A 13,563-nucleotide genomic window follows, 5' to 3' on the forward strand; every position below is an offset into this window, starting at 1 on the left:
TGTCAAGATGACTGAAACTGTAAGTTAAATCTAGTCAATGCTAAAGGTGTTCCCATTTAATGACAATTTTTACTGAAAGGTCCATAGTTGAAGATGCAAGTGAGCAACATAGGCTATTTAAACCCTGAAGTTTAAGTGAGGTGTTAGAAGATAAACTAAATATCAGACAATTGGCATTTGTATATGAAAGTAAGTGTGCCCCTCTCTCTGTCAACATTTGCATCTCCAATGAAGAAGACAAATGATTTTCTCATACGTTACACAAGAACGCTTGTATTATCCTGTAACCACACATTCATCTATTCAGCTAAGGATAGCTTACTTGAAAATTCATAGTTTAGTGAATGTGCTGGACGTATCTTTGCTATATTTAAAATGAATAATACCCATCATAAAATAGAATTTGCCTCATACTTAGACACACATCTACAGTAATGATTATGCTGTCCAATCGTTCAGTTTCCGAATCTATGGCGTAACATACCATCAGCGCCTGTATATGCAGTAAATATTATTTATATTCTACTTTAAAGAAAATGCTTTTCAATCATTAACGTGATAACACATGTCAATCGACCGGCTTGTCCTTTCACCTAAGACGTTATGTCATTGTTATCAAATATAATGTCCAACATTTTTCTTCTACTGTTGAAAACTGTCTTTGATAGTCCCAATATTATAAACATATTTTCCAGACATTTAAATGGAAACAACATTAGTCTAATCGAGGAAAATGCTCTAGGAAACTTATCTCAGCTATCAACGTTGTAAGTTTGTTAAAACAAAACATTCAAAATCACACACACACAAACACTAACATTTAATGAGACTATGTTGCTTAGAACAATTTTCAGCTGGTGCAAATGAGAAGAATTTTTCAAAATAATGAGGCAGTTTATTCTTACGCATGATAACAAAAGATTTAAGGACTGTTATAAAATAATGATGTGAATTTCAGAAGTAACAAGTCATCGTACGGCGTTCAAAAATATGCACAGACTGTATGTACCATACCGTATAGTAAGCTATAAGATGTCCAAATTACAAAAGTCTAAACAATTTAACCATAACAAACATCTTTGTAAACAATGTTCGTGCATAATTAGGTATGCAAACGTATCGCTCCTTTAAAATGCAGTATTCTTGATTACAACACAAATATTTCGAGAAGTCATAGAATAGGTGAAAAAGTAAATCACAAAAACACTGAACTTCGCTGAAAATTCAAAACGGAGAGTCCCTAATCAAATGGAAAAAATCAAACGATAAAACACATCAAACGAATTGACAACAACTGTCATATTCCTGACTTGGTACAGACATTCTCAAATGTAAAAAATGGTGGATTGAACCTGGTTTTATAGCGCCAAACCTCCCACTTGTATTACAGTCGCATCAAATTCCATTATATTGACTTCGCTGCGTGAAAAAAATGTGACGAATAGGGGAACAACAACAACAAGAACTCAACCAAAAACTTGGGTTGATTTCAGGCGCTCCGGGACGGTAAACATATCCCGATCCACATGTGATAACCGTCATGTTGCTCATGTTAGTACAAAGCCGGTAAATAGCCTATTTTGGTAGGTCACATTTGTGAAAAGGAACGGGAATCCCGGATTGTAGTTACGGCATAAGATACATATCCGATATCATCTGTACGATCTGTAAATTGCAGCTTTTCTAGGTAATTGTTTGCAATGTTTGATGAGATTCACATAGTAATCTTAGCGTTTTCTAGATTCCTTGTGTTTTCGACACCAATCATATGGATTTGTATTTCTATATTCATTTAATTTTGGAAACTAATGTAAAAAAAAACCACCAACTACCCACTTATTCATGAGGATTTTTCTTGTCTGTCACTATTACTTATGAACTTTAACATCGGTTAATTTTGCATTAAACTATTTATGTTTGCAGGACCCTTGCTTCAAATCCATTCAACTGTGATTGCAGTATAATTCCGTTCTGGTCCTGGCTAATTGAAAGAGCATCTATTGGAACTAGTGCTAAATGTAGCGACGGAAAGTTTATTATATCTCTGAGATCCGCTGAGCTTGAAAAATGTAATCGTAAGTAATATAAACAAAATTACACTGATAATAAATGATTATATAAAGAAATAAACTATTTAATTACTTTTAAATAAAAAATTTGTATTCGTAAAAAACACGTATCTACTCTATCAAGATAATGATAGCTTTTAAAAGAAAAAAGTCTTGACACCATTTATACACATGAACAATCAAAGATAAAAAAAAATATATGTTAAAAAAAAACACAAAAATAAGTAAGAAAGGTCTCGAGACTATGAAAATAGTGGAATTGATATTTTTTTTGGAGTGTCAAAATTTGTTGGAAGTACTTAATAATTTGCATGCTTATATTGGTGGTTTCGAAACTGTTCAAAGTTTTGATTTACCTATATACCACTTTAACTCATAATATTGTTAAGAAAAAAATCACACACCTAATCAAATGGGCATTTAAAAAGTCAGAATGCAAATAAGTATGTTCAAAATCTGTAAGGTCATTTTTTTGTAACTACAAACAAAAGAATTTTGTCAATTGGACCTGCTTTGATACTATAACTGCACTTGGATTTTTACTAGATAAAGTTTGTGTTCGCAATTGAGACTCCGTATATCGTCAAGTTATCGGAATTCCAAAGAAGACTTACTGTGCACCACAGTTTGCTGACCTATTTCTATATTGTTATCGGTTACAATTTATGACTAAAATCAGCAAAGACCCTCGAAACAACATCTGATACAAACATTTAATAAAACTTTCAGATATTTGGATGATATATTGACGCTCCATAATGACGACTTCAGTATGTACATAAAACAGTTGTTCCATGCTGAACTGACTTAAAATAAAGCTCATACCAACAACGATAACTGCTCTTACCGGGATCTTGACATCTATATTTTTAACGGGAAACTTGATACAAAAGTTATGATAAATGAGATGACTTTTAATTTCTTATTGCTAATTATTGTTTTTTACTGTGTGTATTACTGTGGTTTTTTTCTACATTGGTTAAAGGTATAGCGAACGGTTGAAATATCACTACACATGTTTAACACCGCTCCATGAATGCGCCTGTCTCAATTCAGGAGCCTCTGGTTTTGTTCGTAGATTTTGTTAAAGGGCCAGCTGAAGCCTGGGATTTTTGCGCTTGTTGAAGAACTATTGTTGGCTTTTGACTGTTTTCTGGTCTTTGGTCGGGGTGTTGTCTCTTTGACACATTCCTCATTCTCATTTGTACTTTGTTTCAACTCTGCACATCAATGAAAATATACTCTACAACAATATTAGCATATAGTACACCAAACACAAAATTCTGTTATATAGACAAAATGTCTCCATAAGGGAAGATGCTCTACTCGAACTATATTTCTTAGATCAGTATACGGTGTTGCATATGGTTAAAATAGTTCACATCATACAAAAAAGGTTTACGAACTTGCAGGTTGATATGCCCTATCTTTATGGTCAACTACTTTAACCAAAACATTTCATCCTGATACCGACCAAACTGTCAAACGAACAAAACGAACCAAAAGAACGCACAGACTAATAGACCTGAACTAGTTATGTCTCATTCTATTGCAGGAACGGCGTAATGTTTTGAAAAATTACTAACCACACTAAATTTAGATACTAAATACTACCAGATGATTCTGAAACGTGATGAGAGCAACCATGATTAGTAAATAGTATCAAAAGTACCAGGATTATAATTTAGTACGCCAGACGCGTTTCGTCTTCATAAAACTCATCAGTGACGCTCACATCAAAGTATTTATAAAACCAAACAAGTACAAAGTTGAAGAGCATTTTAGACCCAAAATTCCAAAAAGTTGTGCCAAACACGGCTAAGGTAATCTATGCCTGGGATAAGAAAATCCTTAGTTTTTCGAAAAATTCAAAGTTTTGTTAACAGAAAATTTATAAAAATGACCACATTTAATTGATATTCATGTCAACACCAAAGTGTTGACTACTGGGCTGGTGATACCCTCGGGGACGAAACGTCCACCAGCAGTGGCATCGACCCAGTGGTGTAAATAGTATCAAAAGTACCAGGATTATAATTTAGTACGCCAGACGCGCGTTTCGTCTTCATAAGACTCATCAGTGACGCTTATATCAAAATATCTATAAAGCCAAACAAGTACAAAGTTGAAGAGCATTGGGGATCCAAAATTCCAAAAAGTTGTGCCAAACACGGCTAAGGTAATCTATGCCTGGGATAAGAAAATCCTTAGTTTTTCGAAAAATTCAAAGTTTTGTTAACAGAAAATTTATAAAAATGACCACATTTAATTGATATTCATGTCAACACCAAAGTGTTGACTACTGGGCTGGTGATACCCTCGGGGACGAAACGTCCACCAGCAGTGGCATCGGCCTAGTGGTGTAAATAGTATCAAACGTACCAGGATTATAATTAAGTACGCCAGACGCGCGTTTCGTCTTCATAAGACTCATCAGTAACTCTCATATCAAAATATTTATAAAGCCAAACAAGTACAAAGTTGAAGAGCATTGGGGACCCAAAATTCCAAAAATTTGTGCCAATCACGGCTAAGGTAATCTATGCCTGGGATAAGAAATCCTTAGTTTTTCGAAAAATTCAAAGTTTTGTTAACAGAAAATTTATAAAAATGACCACCTTTAATTGATATTCATGTCAACACCAAAGTGTTGACTACTGGGCTGGTGATACCCTCGGGGACGAAACGTCCACCAGCAGTGGCATCGACCTAGTGGTGTAAATAGTATCAAACGTACCAGGATTATAATTTAGTACGCCAGACGCGCGTTTCGTCTTCATAAGACTCATCAATAACTCTCTTATCAAAATATGTATAAAGCCAAACAAGTACAAAATTGAAGAGCATTGGGGACCCAAAATTCCAAAAAGTTGTGCGAAACACGGCTAAGTAATCCTGTACATGTATCTTTTAGGACGCTCATTTTGTACTTTATGGAGTTGCCGAATTGATTTTCCTCTAAGTTCAGTATTTTTGTGATTTTACTTTTTGTACACTGTGATAACCGCCCTACATATACATTATGATAAAATGAATAATGAAAAATTAAATATAAAAGACTTAAAACATAACACAAATAAAAACTGCTGAGCAGATTCCCCATTTAGTACAAATAAATGTGTACCTTGCGGGTTTTTTTTTTTGCCTTCCCATTAATCTCAAACTTACATAAAGAAAAAGTTAATAAATTAGTAACGAAAAAAACACAATGATATGGTGAAAAACATAAATCATTAGCAATGCAAACATAACATTAAGATATTTGGTGGTACATATTTCACAATTCAAATGATATTAATTACCTGCTGATCAGTGTTCATATCATTTTGACTCAAAACGATTGATGGCGCCGTATTTCAAAGCATTATGTCACACAGTCGCATCTTTAAAAATATAAAAATATATGATAATTTGCAATGCCCATAGTAAATATATTCAAATTTTTTAAAGTAAATGTCATTTTGTTTTCTTAACTATAAATTGCTTCCCAGCATATTGGGAATAATGTCAAAGTATTTCTTATCATTTCAATTCACCTTTTTATTCTAATAAGAACGATAATACTGGAGCTTTAAATCGTTAAATCAGCAAATCTGGCAAATATCAGTATTATATATTTATTTTAATTTTGTATTTGCATGATTTATAGTGAAACTGACATAATGTTATAAGTAGTCTCTGTCAACCTTTACTTTTTTATATATGTGTCAAGGCTTTATCGACCCACTAGACATATTATTATACGATGTATCAACTTTCAAAGATTCCAGGCGTATCAACTTGCAAATTATTCTCAATATATTCAACAGATTTATCAATTGTATAATATAAAACGCAATTTTCATCATAATTCATTTTTATAATGTTGAGATATTTCCATTTAAGCTGATAATTGTCAATGCTTTAATGGTGGAAAATGTATCACGAGCGGGGATGGAAAAGTTGTTTGTGACTGTATTGGACAATGGACTGGCGAATTTTGTCTAGGTAAACACATTAGTTTTTATATTCATATAAAGCTACTTTGAAATTACCAATATTCTAATTAGAAAAATACTGCTCAAGTTTATTAAGAAAAAAGTTTTAAACTATATTCAGCAATTAGTAATTTTCTATAATGAATGATAATGATAACAACAATACACTGTACACCTTATCAAAAATAAAAATTGAAAAGTTTATGGCAGTTAAAATTGAACAGAAAAATAATGCATTACTTTAGAAAATTATGATCATATTAACCATGTACTTTTTTTTATTGGAAATTAAGTTATCATTATGGACTCTATTGGTTAGTCATATTTCACTCTAGTGTAAGTAAAATATTCTTGCATAACTATTTTTGTGAGTTCACCAGTTGGAAAATGCAGAATATAAGCAACAGGCATTACATTCTTCATTCTACGGTGCATATGTTTAAATGTTTTAATTTGAAATCTGATAACATAACATAAAATCCGTGCATCTCGAATCTCCGTAGAACGGTTGTCAAATACTGTCATTGAACTGTAAAGTAGTTAATCTCATTGGCACAGACAATATTTCCAACTTGGCATTATGTTTTAATATGTACTTCAACAGAAAGTCAGTGTACGACATACGACTGTGGATTTGGAAACTGCTTTGTAGAACCAATCAATGGAACAGCTCAGTGTGTTTGTGACAAACAACCAACCTATTGTCCTGGTAAGCAGTTTAATTTAGGTGACTTATTGATAAAAAAAACCTATGAAATGGAAAGCCTTGACAACAATCGTAACATTTATCAGTAAAAGACGCAAACCTTAAGATATAGCAAAAATGTATATGAAAATATTTAAATTAATGAGCGATCTTGCATTGTTCTGATTTATTCAGACCATTAAAATGAAAAACAGCATATATGTAAAAGAGTACTAATAGTTTCAATTGATATTTACATTTGATTGTGTTATTAAAATATGCAAATCCACTTTTAATTATAGTTTTAATATTGTCTCATTTAAATATGAATAAACGTTATAATGTCATATGTACAAGATAGTAGGGTGTTATTCTCAATGTTCATTTGAAACGATGTATTTACTAAAATTAATTATTTAATTAATCCTAAACATCCATTGATACAATATATAACACACTATTCTTATAAACGTGTCACCTACTAACATTAACAGCTTTTTTGTTTGATTATCAAATTGCATGTTTATAGGAATTTAATATTACGTTAACAGTCTTGTCGTTATTGAACAATTATTTAAAAAATATAGTCAAAATCTGATAACATACATATTTTAAAAGGTGCAATGATTGTATAAATATTATTTACTTTATATGAAAATATAGAATATTACAAGCATATAAGAATTAATATATGTTTTTCATACTGATTTGTTTTCGTTTGAATTTTAGTTTATAAATTCAGTTATTTGTTATTTGATTTCTTTGTTAGAATCTTGATATTATATAGACAGATGGTTCTGGTTGAATTATTATCATTGTTGTATATAATTAAACACTTAAACTGTTCGTAACAGAAAATATTTAAGTGTTTTCAAAACATTTCGTGTTTTCTATTTTGTTTCAATCAATTTTATTTATAATGAAAAAGATAAATTTTTCGTCAATAAAAAACATTCAAGGGTTTCCAAACATTTGTATTTTTTTATGATTCTATATTCACAGCATGTATTGAAATAATTCGCCATTTGGATTAGTTTTGTTTTTATGATAAGCAACGTTATACTTATAATGGCAGATTTTGTGAATTAATCTAATTTCTTTATTTTCTTTGCAATCACGTATCTACGATTTTGAGGACATGTTCCTGAAATCATTTGTTCAACTGAAGATTACGACATGGAACAAGATGATTAGAAAACAAATCTAAAGGTAATTATTTCACAAATGAGTAATTTTATGATCTCATTTGTGTGTTTATTTCTTACACTATTCAAATAGGGCCGTCTGTTGATAACTTTCCATATCTGTTTATGCAAGTTGTATAGAATATATAGGAATTCGTATGAAACCAATTACTATGATAAAGTTATGGTACCTGTCAAATTTTTTCCCAATATTGGCCATTTTGTCAGCATATTCCGCGTTTCCGCGTACGCGTCTTGAACATGTTCCCTGATGAGATAAGAGCTAGAATGTTTATACACGATAAAAATACCATTTAAACACATCCGCCAACCAATGTTAAAAAAATAGATTTTGAAAAAATCTCCCTGTCTAAATTTAAACAAAAGAAAGAAGACTCTTCAGTTAGTACGTTTGTGCAATACGGATCGTTTGCATGTACATACGGAGTATTTATCTCGCAATTGATAAGATATTCTCGGGCTCTTATTTCCTATTATGATTTCCTTGATAGAAGATTGCTGCTCACAAGGAAGCTATTTAACGAAAAGTTTCAAATGGGGAAGTTGAAATCATCCCTTCGTAAATTTTACGGACGCCATCACGAGTTGGTTGACCGTTATAGAATAACCGTTTCACAGATGATGTCGGATATGTTCCTTATGTCGTAATTACAATGCCCTTCCCTTTTCAAGAATGTGACCTACCGAATAAGACTATTTGCCGGATTTTTAATAACATAAGCAACACGACGGATGTCACATGTGGAGCAGGATCTGCGTACACTTCCTGTAGCACCTGAGATCAACCCAAGTTTATGGTAGGATTCGTGTTGATTAGTCTTTGGTTTCCTATGTTGTGTCTTCTGTACTAGTATTTGTCTTTGTCTTTTTATTTGTAGCTAGCCGTTGTCAGTTTCTTCGATCTACGAGTTTGACTATCCCTCTGGTGTCTTTGGTCCCTCTTTTACTAGCCTATTCATTCTTGAATGATTTCAGCAGGTATGTTTTATGTCAAATGTTTGTTTTGAATAAAGTCAGCAGAAGTACATCACTGTTAAGTATTTATAAATAGATTAAACGATAACAAGACAAATAACGGAACAACAGAAACACTGAACAGCAGCAAAAACAAAGCCAACATACATTAAAACGGACTCATTCATAACAACTGCCATATTCATGACTTCCTACAGAACAATGTAAGAAAACAAAGGTGGGTTGTACCTGGCTAGCCAAATCTCCGGCGTATATGGCGTTGTTAACATAAACACTGAAATGACAATACTCGTGACGGGAATACAGTACAAATAAACACAGGAACTTCCAGGACACAACTTTAATGCCGCAGATATGCCGGAAAGGTGTTACTACACCAAATATGTCCCGGTCAACAACAAGATACCAGAAAGTCATACATATAAACAAACACAAATATTTCCTACGCATAGGTATAACTTAAAACAAATGAAAACTTATTTCGGGAATGTTTGTATCAACTAAAATCTAAGTTATTTATTATCATTGCTAAAATTTTGTGACTGATAGATTTAAATGTAAAAAAACTCATAAAGTTTAAATGAGGCTATATTTTGTATGTTTTGTTTGTTATTCAGATCTGAACCTGTTGCAGTCCTTCTCCTTTTCAGGGAATTAGTTAGTTCTTATAAGGAATTAAAGGTTAATTGCTTTAATTGCATTACTATAGCTCAATACCACAATCGCGTTGTATAAGTAGTAAACCAAGAATATTACCAAAACAGCAAAGGTTAATAATTTTACAAAGGTAAATAAAATGACAGGATAATACGTAATGAAAATGACAAATAACGTCAGTACCTATAACTCATACTTCAATACCATAATATACTTTAAAATCAAAATAAATATGGATTTTATTAATTAGAAAATAATCGTATAACCTTATGAACGAAAACTTGCCTGTCAAAGGAATGCGTCGAGGTATCGATATGCAGATAATTGATTAATACTTTGTTTTTGTTTTGATTTTTCAGATTGCAACTAATGTAGAATCAACAGCAAGCAGAATCGCCTCCATCGACCCGAATTACATCATGCCGTAGTGTCTTATTTGAGGCAACAATTCAATCGATATCGACTTGGTAAAACGTCGTGTTATTCCTCATTCATTTGAACAGTAATTTTCGACATTTAAAATGGGGCACGTCTTGCATTTGACAATTCACCATATTTACACTGATCTATGAAAGTGATTTATACATGTGTTGCTGTAGGTTATCTGATGTATGTATTTATTAATGTGTTAAACGAACAGTAAAGAAAACAACTCCTTGAATCTGATATGCTTTCAAGGTATTGACTTAAATTGATATATGATTTCTTATCTTACATAATTTAAAGTATATCAATATAGTTTTTGTTATCACCTAATATCACCTTACATTATGTTTTGTTAAAGTTTCAAGAAGTGTAAATAATCCGACTGTATGTCAATGATACATATAGAAGCCCCAAAATAAAAACAAATTATATAACCCCATCTTACGCTTACAACAGTATAAAATAATATAACAAAAATAACAAATAACTCTAAGAAAAATTTAAAACGGTCCGTAATCAAACGGTAAAATCATAAGGGCAAACACATGAATTGATTCAGGAATTATTATGAAGTAAATAATGGATTAAACGTGGTTTTTATAGCTATCTAACCTCTCACTTGTTCAAATTGATGAACTGAAATTGTATTTTGCTGAATTGTTGCACCTTTGATGGTTAAATTTGTTAATTTGGTTATTGTTTTTGTTTAAAATTTGATCGTGCGTAATCGAATGTATTGCATATTATTTGTTCTGTCAGTGTTTTTCATTATTTGTTTGATTTGTTTTCCCCCTCCAATTTTTACCGTTTCAGTTTATAAATTAATAAATGTAAATGTACTAACACTAATGTATTGATTCCCGCATGACATATTACTGAAATGGCATTATCTTTGTTTCTTATGGTTTTGTATTCAATTTTATTATATCAGCGTTTTACATATAAGATCTTTTAAACTAAAATGCGTACATGATTCGCATTACAGTTGTATTTTCTTTTTATTGAAGTTCTCAAATTCTTAAGTTGCAATTGTACAACTTTGAAAGAAAAATGACATTATGATGATCTAACCTTATTTACAAACGAGAAGTGCACTAAAAAATCATTAAAGACCAATTGCTAATGCTTCTAAAAACTTCCTATTAGAAGGGCACGAAAGGTCCTGATAAATAAATTTCATATCATATATTGTGAATATCTATTGTAATCTGATATCAATTTTATAACAATGCTTGGCCATACATCTTAACAAAGTTCGCAAGCAATTAAATTTTAAATTTGTTCACATAAATTCCTATAATAGGTCTAATACAATGAATAATGAGTCAAAATTCGCATTTAATCGAATATTTGTACTACATTAATTGAAATTAATAATATGCATTCGATACAATACCCTTACAAAGATATATAGATGTAATTTGTGATATATGCTTTCAGCTTCAGTTTTCTATCTGAAATATATAAACCTGGAAAAAAGTACTGCAACACCAAATTGAAATTGAAATTAAAAAAACACTCTTTATTTTTTTGTAATATAATTTGGTAAAATAGAATTAGTTAAACATTATTTAAGGATCACCTGAGTTTAATAAATAAATATCGACTCGACAAGTTCTTATCTGCACATGCAGCTACTGTACCCGTAAACAGCAAAACAGATGTTTTTATCCTCATTGTTTTCAACCCTTTAAAAAACCAAGTTTTTAAAGTTATGTGATTGACACCGTGTAATGGATCATCGACAACTCTTAACTGCAGCAAGATGGCAGATTATCAGCATGAGAGAAGCAGGGATGTCGCTGTAACAACTGCACGTATTGGTCATCATCATTCCTCTATAAGTCGTTTTGAGAATAAAAATCAGGCAATAAACGATGTTAAAGACCTTCCGAGATAATGAAGACCCCCTATACCATTTGCTAGGGAAAATCAAACATTTAATGAAGGTTGGTGAGAAAGAAACCCATTGCATACAATACAATCCTAAAAAGAGAGTGGTGGGTATACAGGAGCCTTTTAGCAAGAACTGTTCGACATCGACTCATCGCTACTGGTTATCGTGCGATAATACCATTTCGGAGACCTTTGCTTACGAACAGACACACAGTTTTTCGTATCAAATGTAGTGCACAGCTCGCCAAAGTTGAAAATTAACATCGTGGAGGAAGATCCATTGTTCCAATAAGATTCGGTTCATCTTCCCTGGCCCGATCGTAGCCCGGATTTGAACCATATCGAGCATATATGGGACACTATTGAGCGGAAAGTGTGCGAACGGACACCCCAGTTCAAACACATCATGAAATAAACAATGCCCTTCATTAGAAATGGTTGCTGCTACCTTAGCAACAAATTAGTCGATTTATGGCAGGAATCAGAAGACGTTATGATGCGGTTATCAGTTTGAATGGAGTTTGAGCACTAAGTACTAATTATTTGGCGTATAACGATCACCAATGCTGTGAACAGTCATCTGAAGATTAATTTTGAAATGTCTTACATTGTAAAGTTCGACTACAGTAAAAGTTGTGAAATGCATTTTTTTGTATAAAAAACTCTTCATTTTGTTATTAAAATTGTGGTTATATAAATCATTTTTTTTTCAAACATTTTTTGTTCGTTTAAATGCCAATGTTATCATAAACTATGTTTCAATAATATTTTACAAATATTTTATGATATTTCATCAAAAAAAAGAGGCTGATTTTACAAGTTTTAAAAAATCAAGGTGTTGCAATACTTTTTTCCATGTGTATATATGCTATTTAATATACCTGTGGAATAAATTTTTCAAAACACATACCGGTGCAGGTTGTGTTCAATATGTCTTTGATTTAGGAACGTGAAAAGAAAAAAAACAAGATTGTTATTTGTTTTCAAAACTATAAAATGAAATAATGAAAGTTACATGTAACCTATAGCTAACAATAAACGTGGACTGTTAGCATATATTATTTTTTTTTATTTTCATGTGGTTTCAAAATGAAAAATTAAATAAAATCAAGTTTTGGTGACATACGTTTTGATATTTGCAGCGTCTAAAAACTGTTATGTTCATATGTTGTACGAAACTCGACAGTTTGTGTTTTGAATTAATTTATTTTCCTGTAATGAAATCGCACAGCTTTTTGTGGTAGTCTATCATATATATTCACTTAATGTCTAGAAACATTGTTGTTTTAAACGCGACATTTGGTTTAAATAGATAAATATGTGTTATGAATGCTAATGAGACAACTTTCCAACCAAGCCACAATTTGTAAAAGTAAAATATTATTGGTCAAAGTACGATCTTAATCTCAGAACCCTGATTCACATCGGACAGCAAGCTATAAAGGGTACTACAATTACTAGTGTAAAATGATATCAACGGTGTACTTTATGTGAAAAACGAGAAACGAGAAATAGTTACGAACCACCTCAACACAGGACAACCACTGAACATCATGTTGCTGACTTGAGACAGGTGCTAACAAATTCAGCGGGTTGAAAAAATAGGAAATAACCTCCACCCTAACATGAAACAACAGTGTTACATCACAACACAGAGGGACGCACTATAATAC

General features: G+C 31.8%; 1 protein-coding gene across 1 annotated transcript in view; it reads left to right on the forward strand.

The window, feature by feature from the left end:
* The window catches only part of LOC143079903 (uncharacterized), a 270,874-nt gene that overhangs the window by 144,598 nt on the left and 112,713 nt on the right, over window positions 1-13,563 (forward strand). Inside the window, exon 23 of the mRNA XM_076255530.1 lies at window positions 696-767. Within this exon, the coding sequence (XP_076111645.1) occupies window positions 696-767 (72 nt within the window). The remainder of the gene's footprint in view (window positions 1-695; window positions 768-13,563) is intronic.

This window comes from Mytilus galloprovincialis, chromosome 6 (genome assembly GCF_965363235.1).
Source record: "Mytilus galloprovincialis chromosome 6, xbMytGall1.hap1.1, whole genome shotgun sequence".
Taxonomy (NCBI): Eukaryota; Metazoa; Mollusca; class Bivalvia; order Mytilida; family Mytilidae; genus Mytilus; species Mytilus galloprovincialis.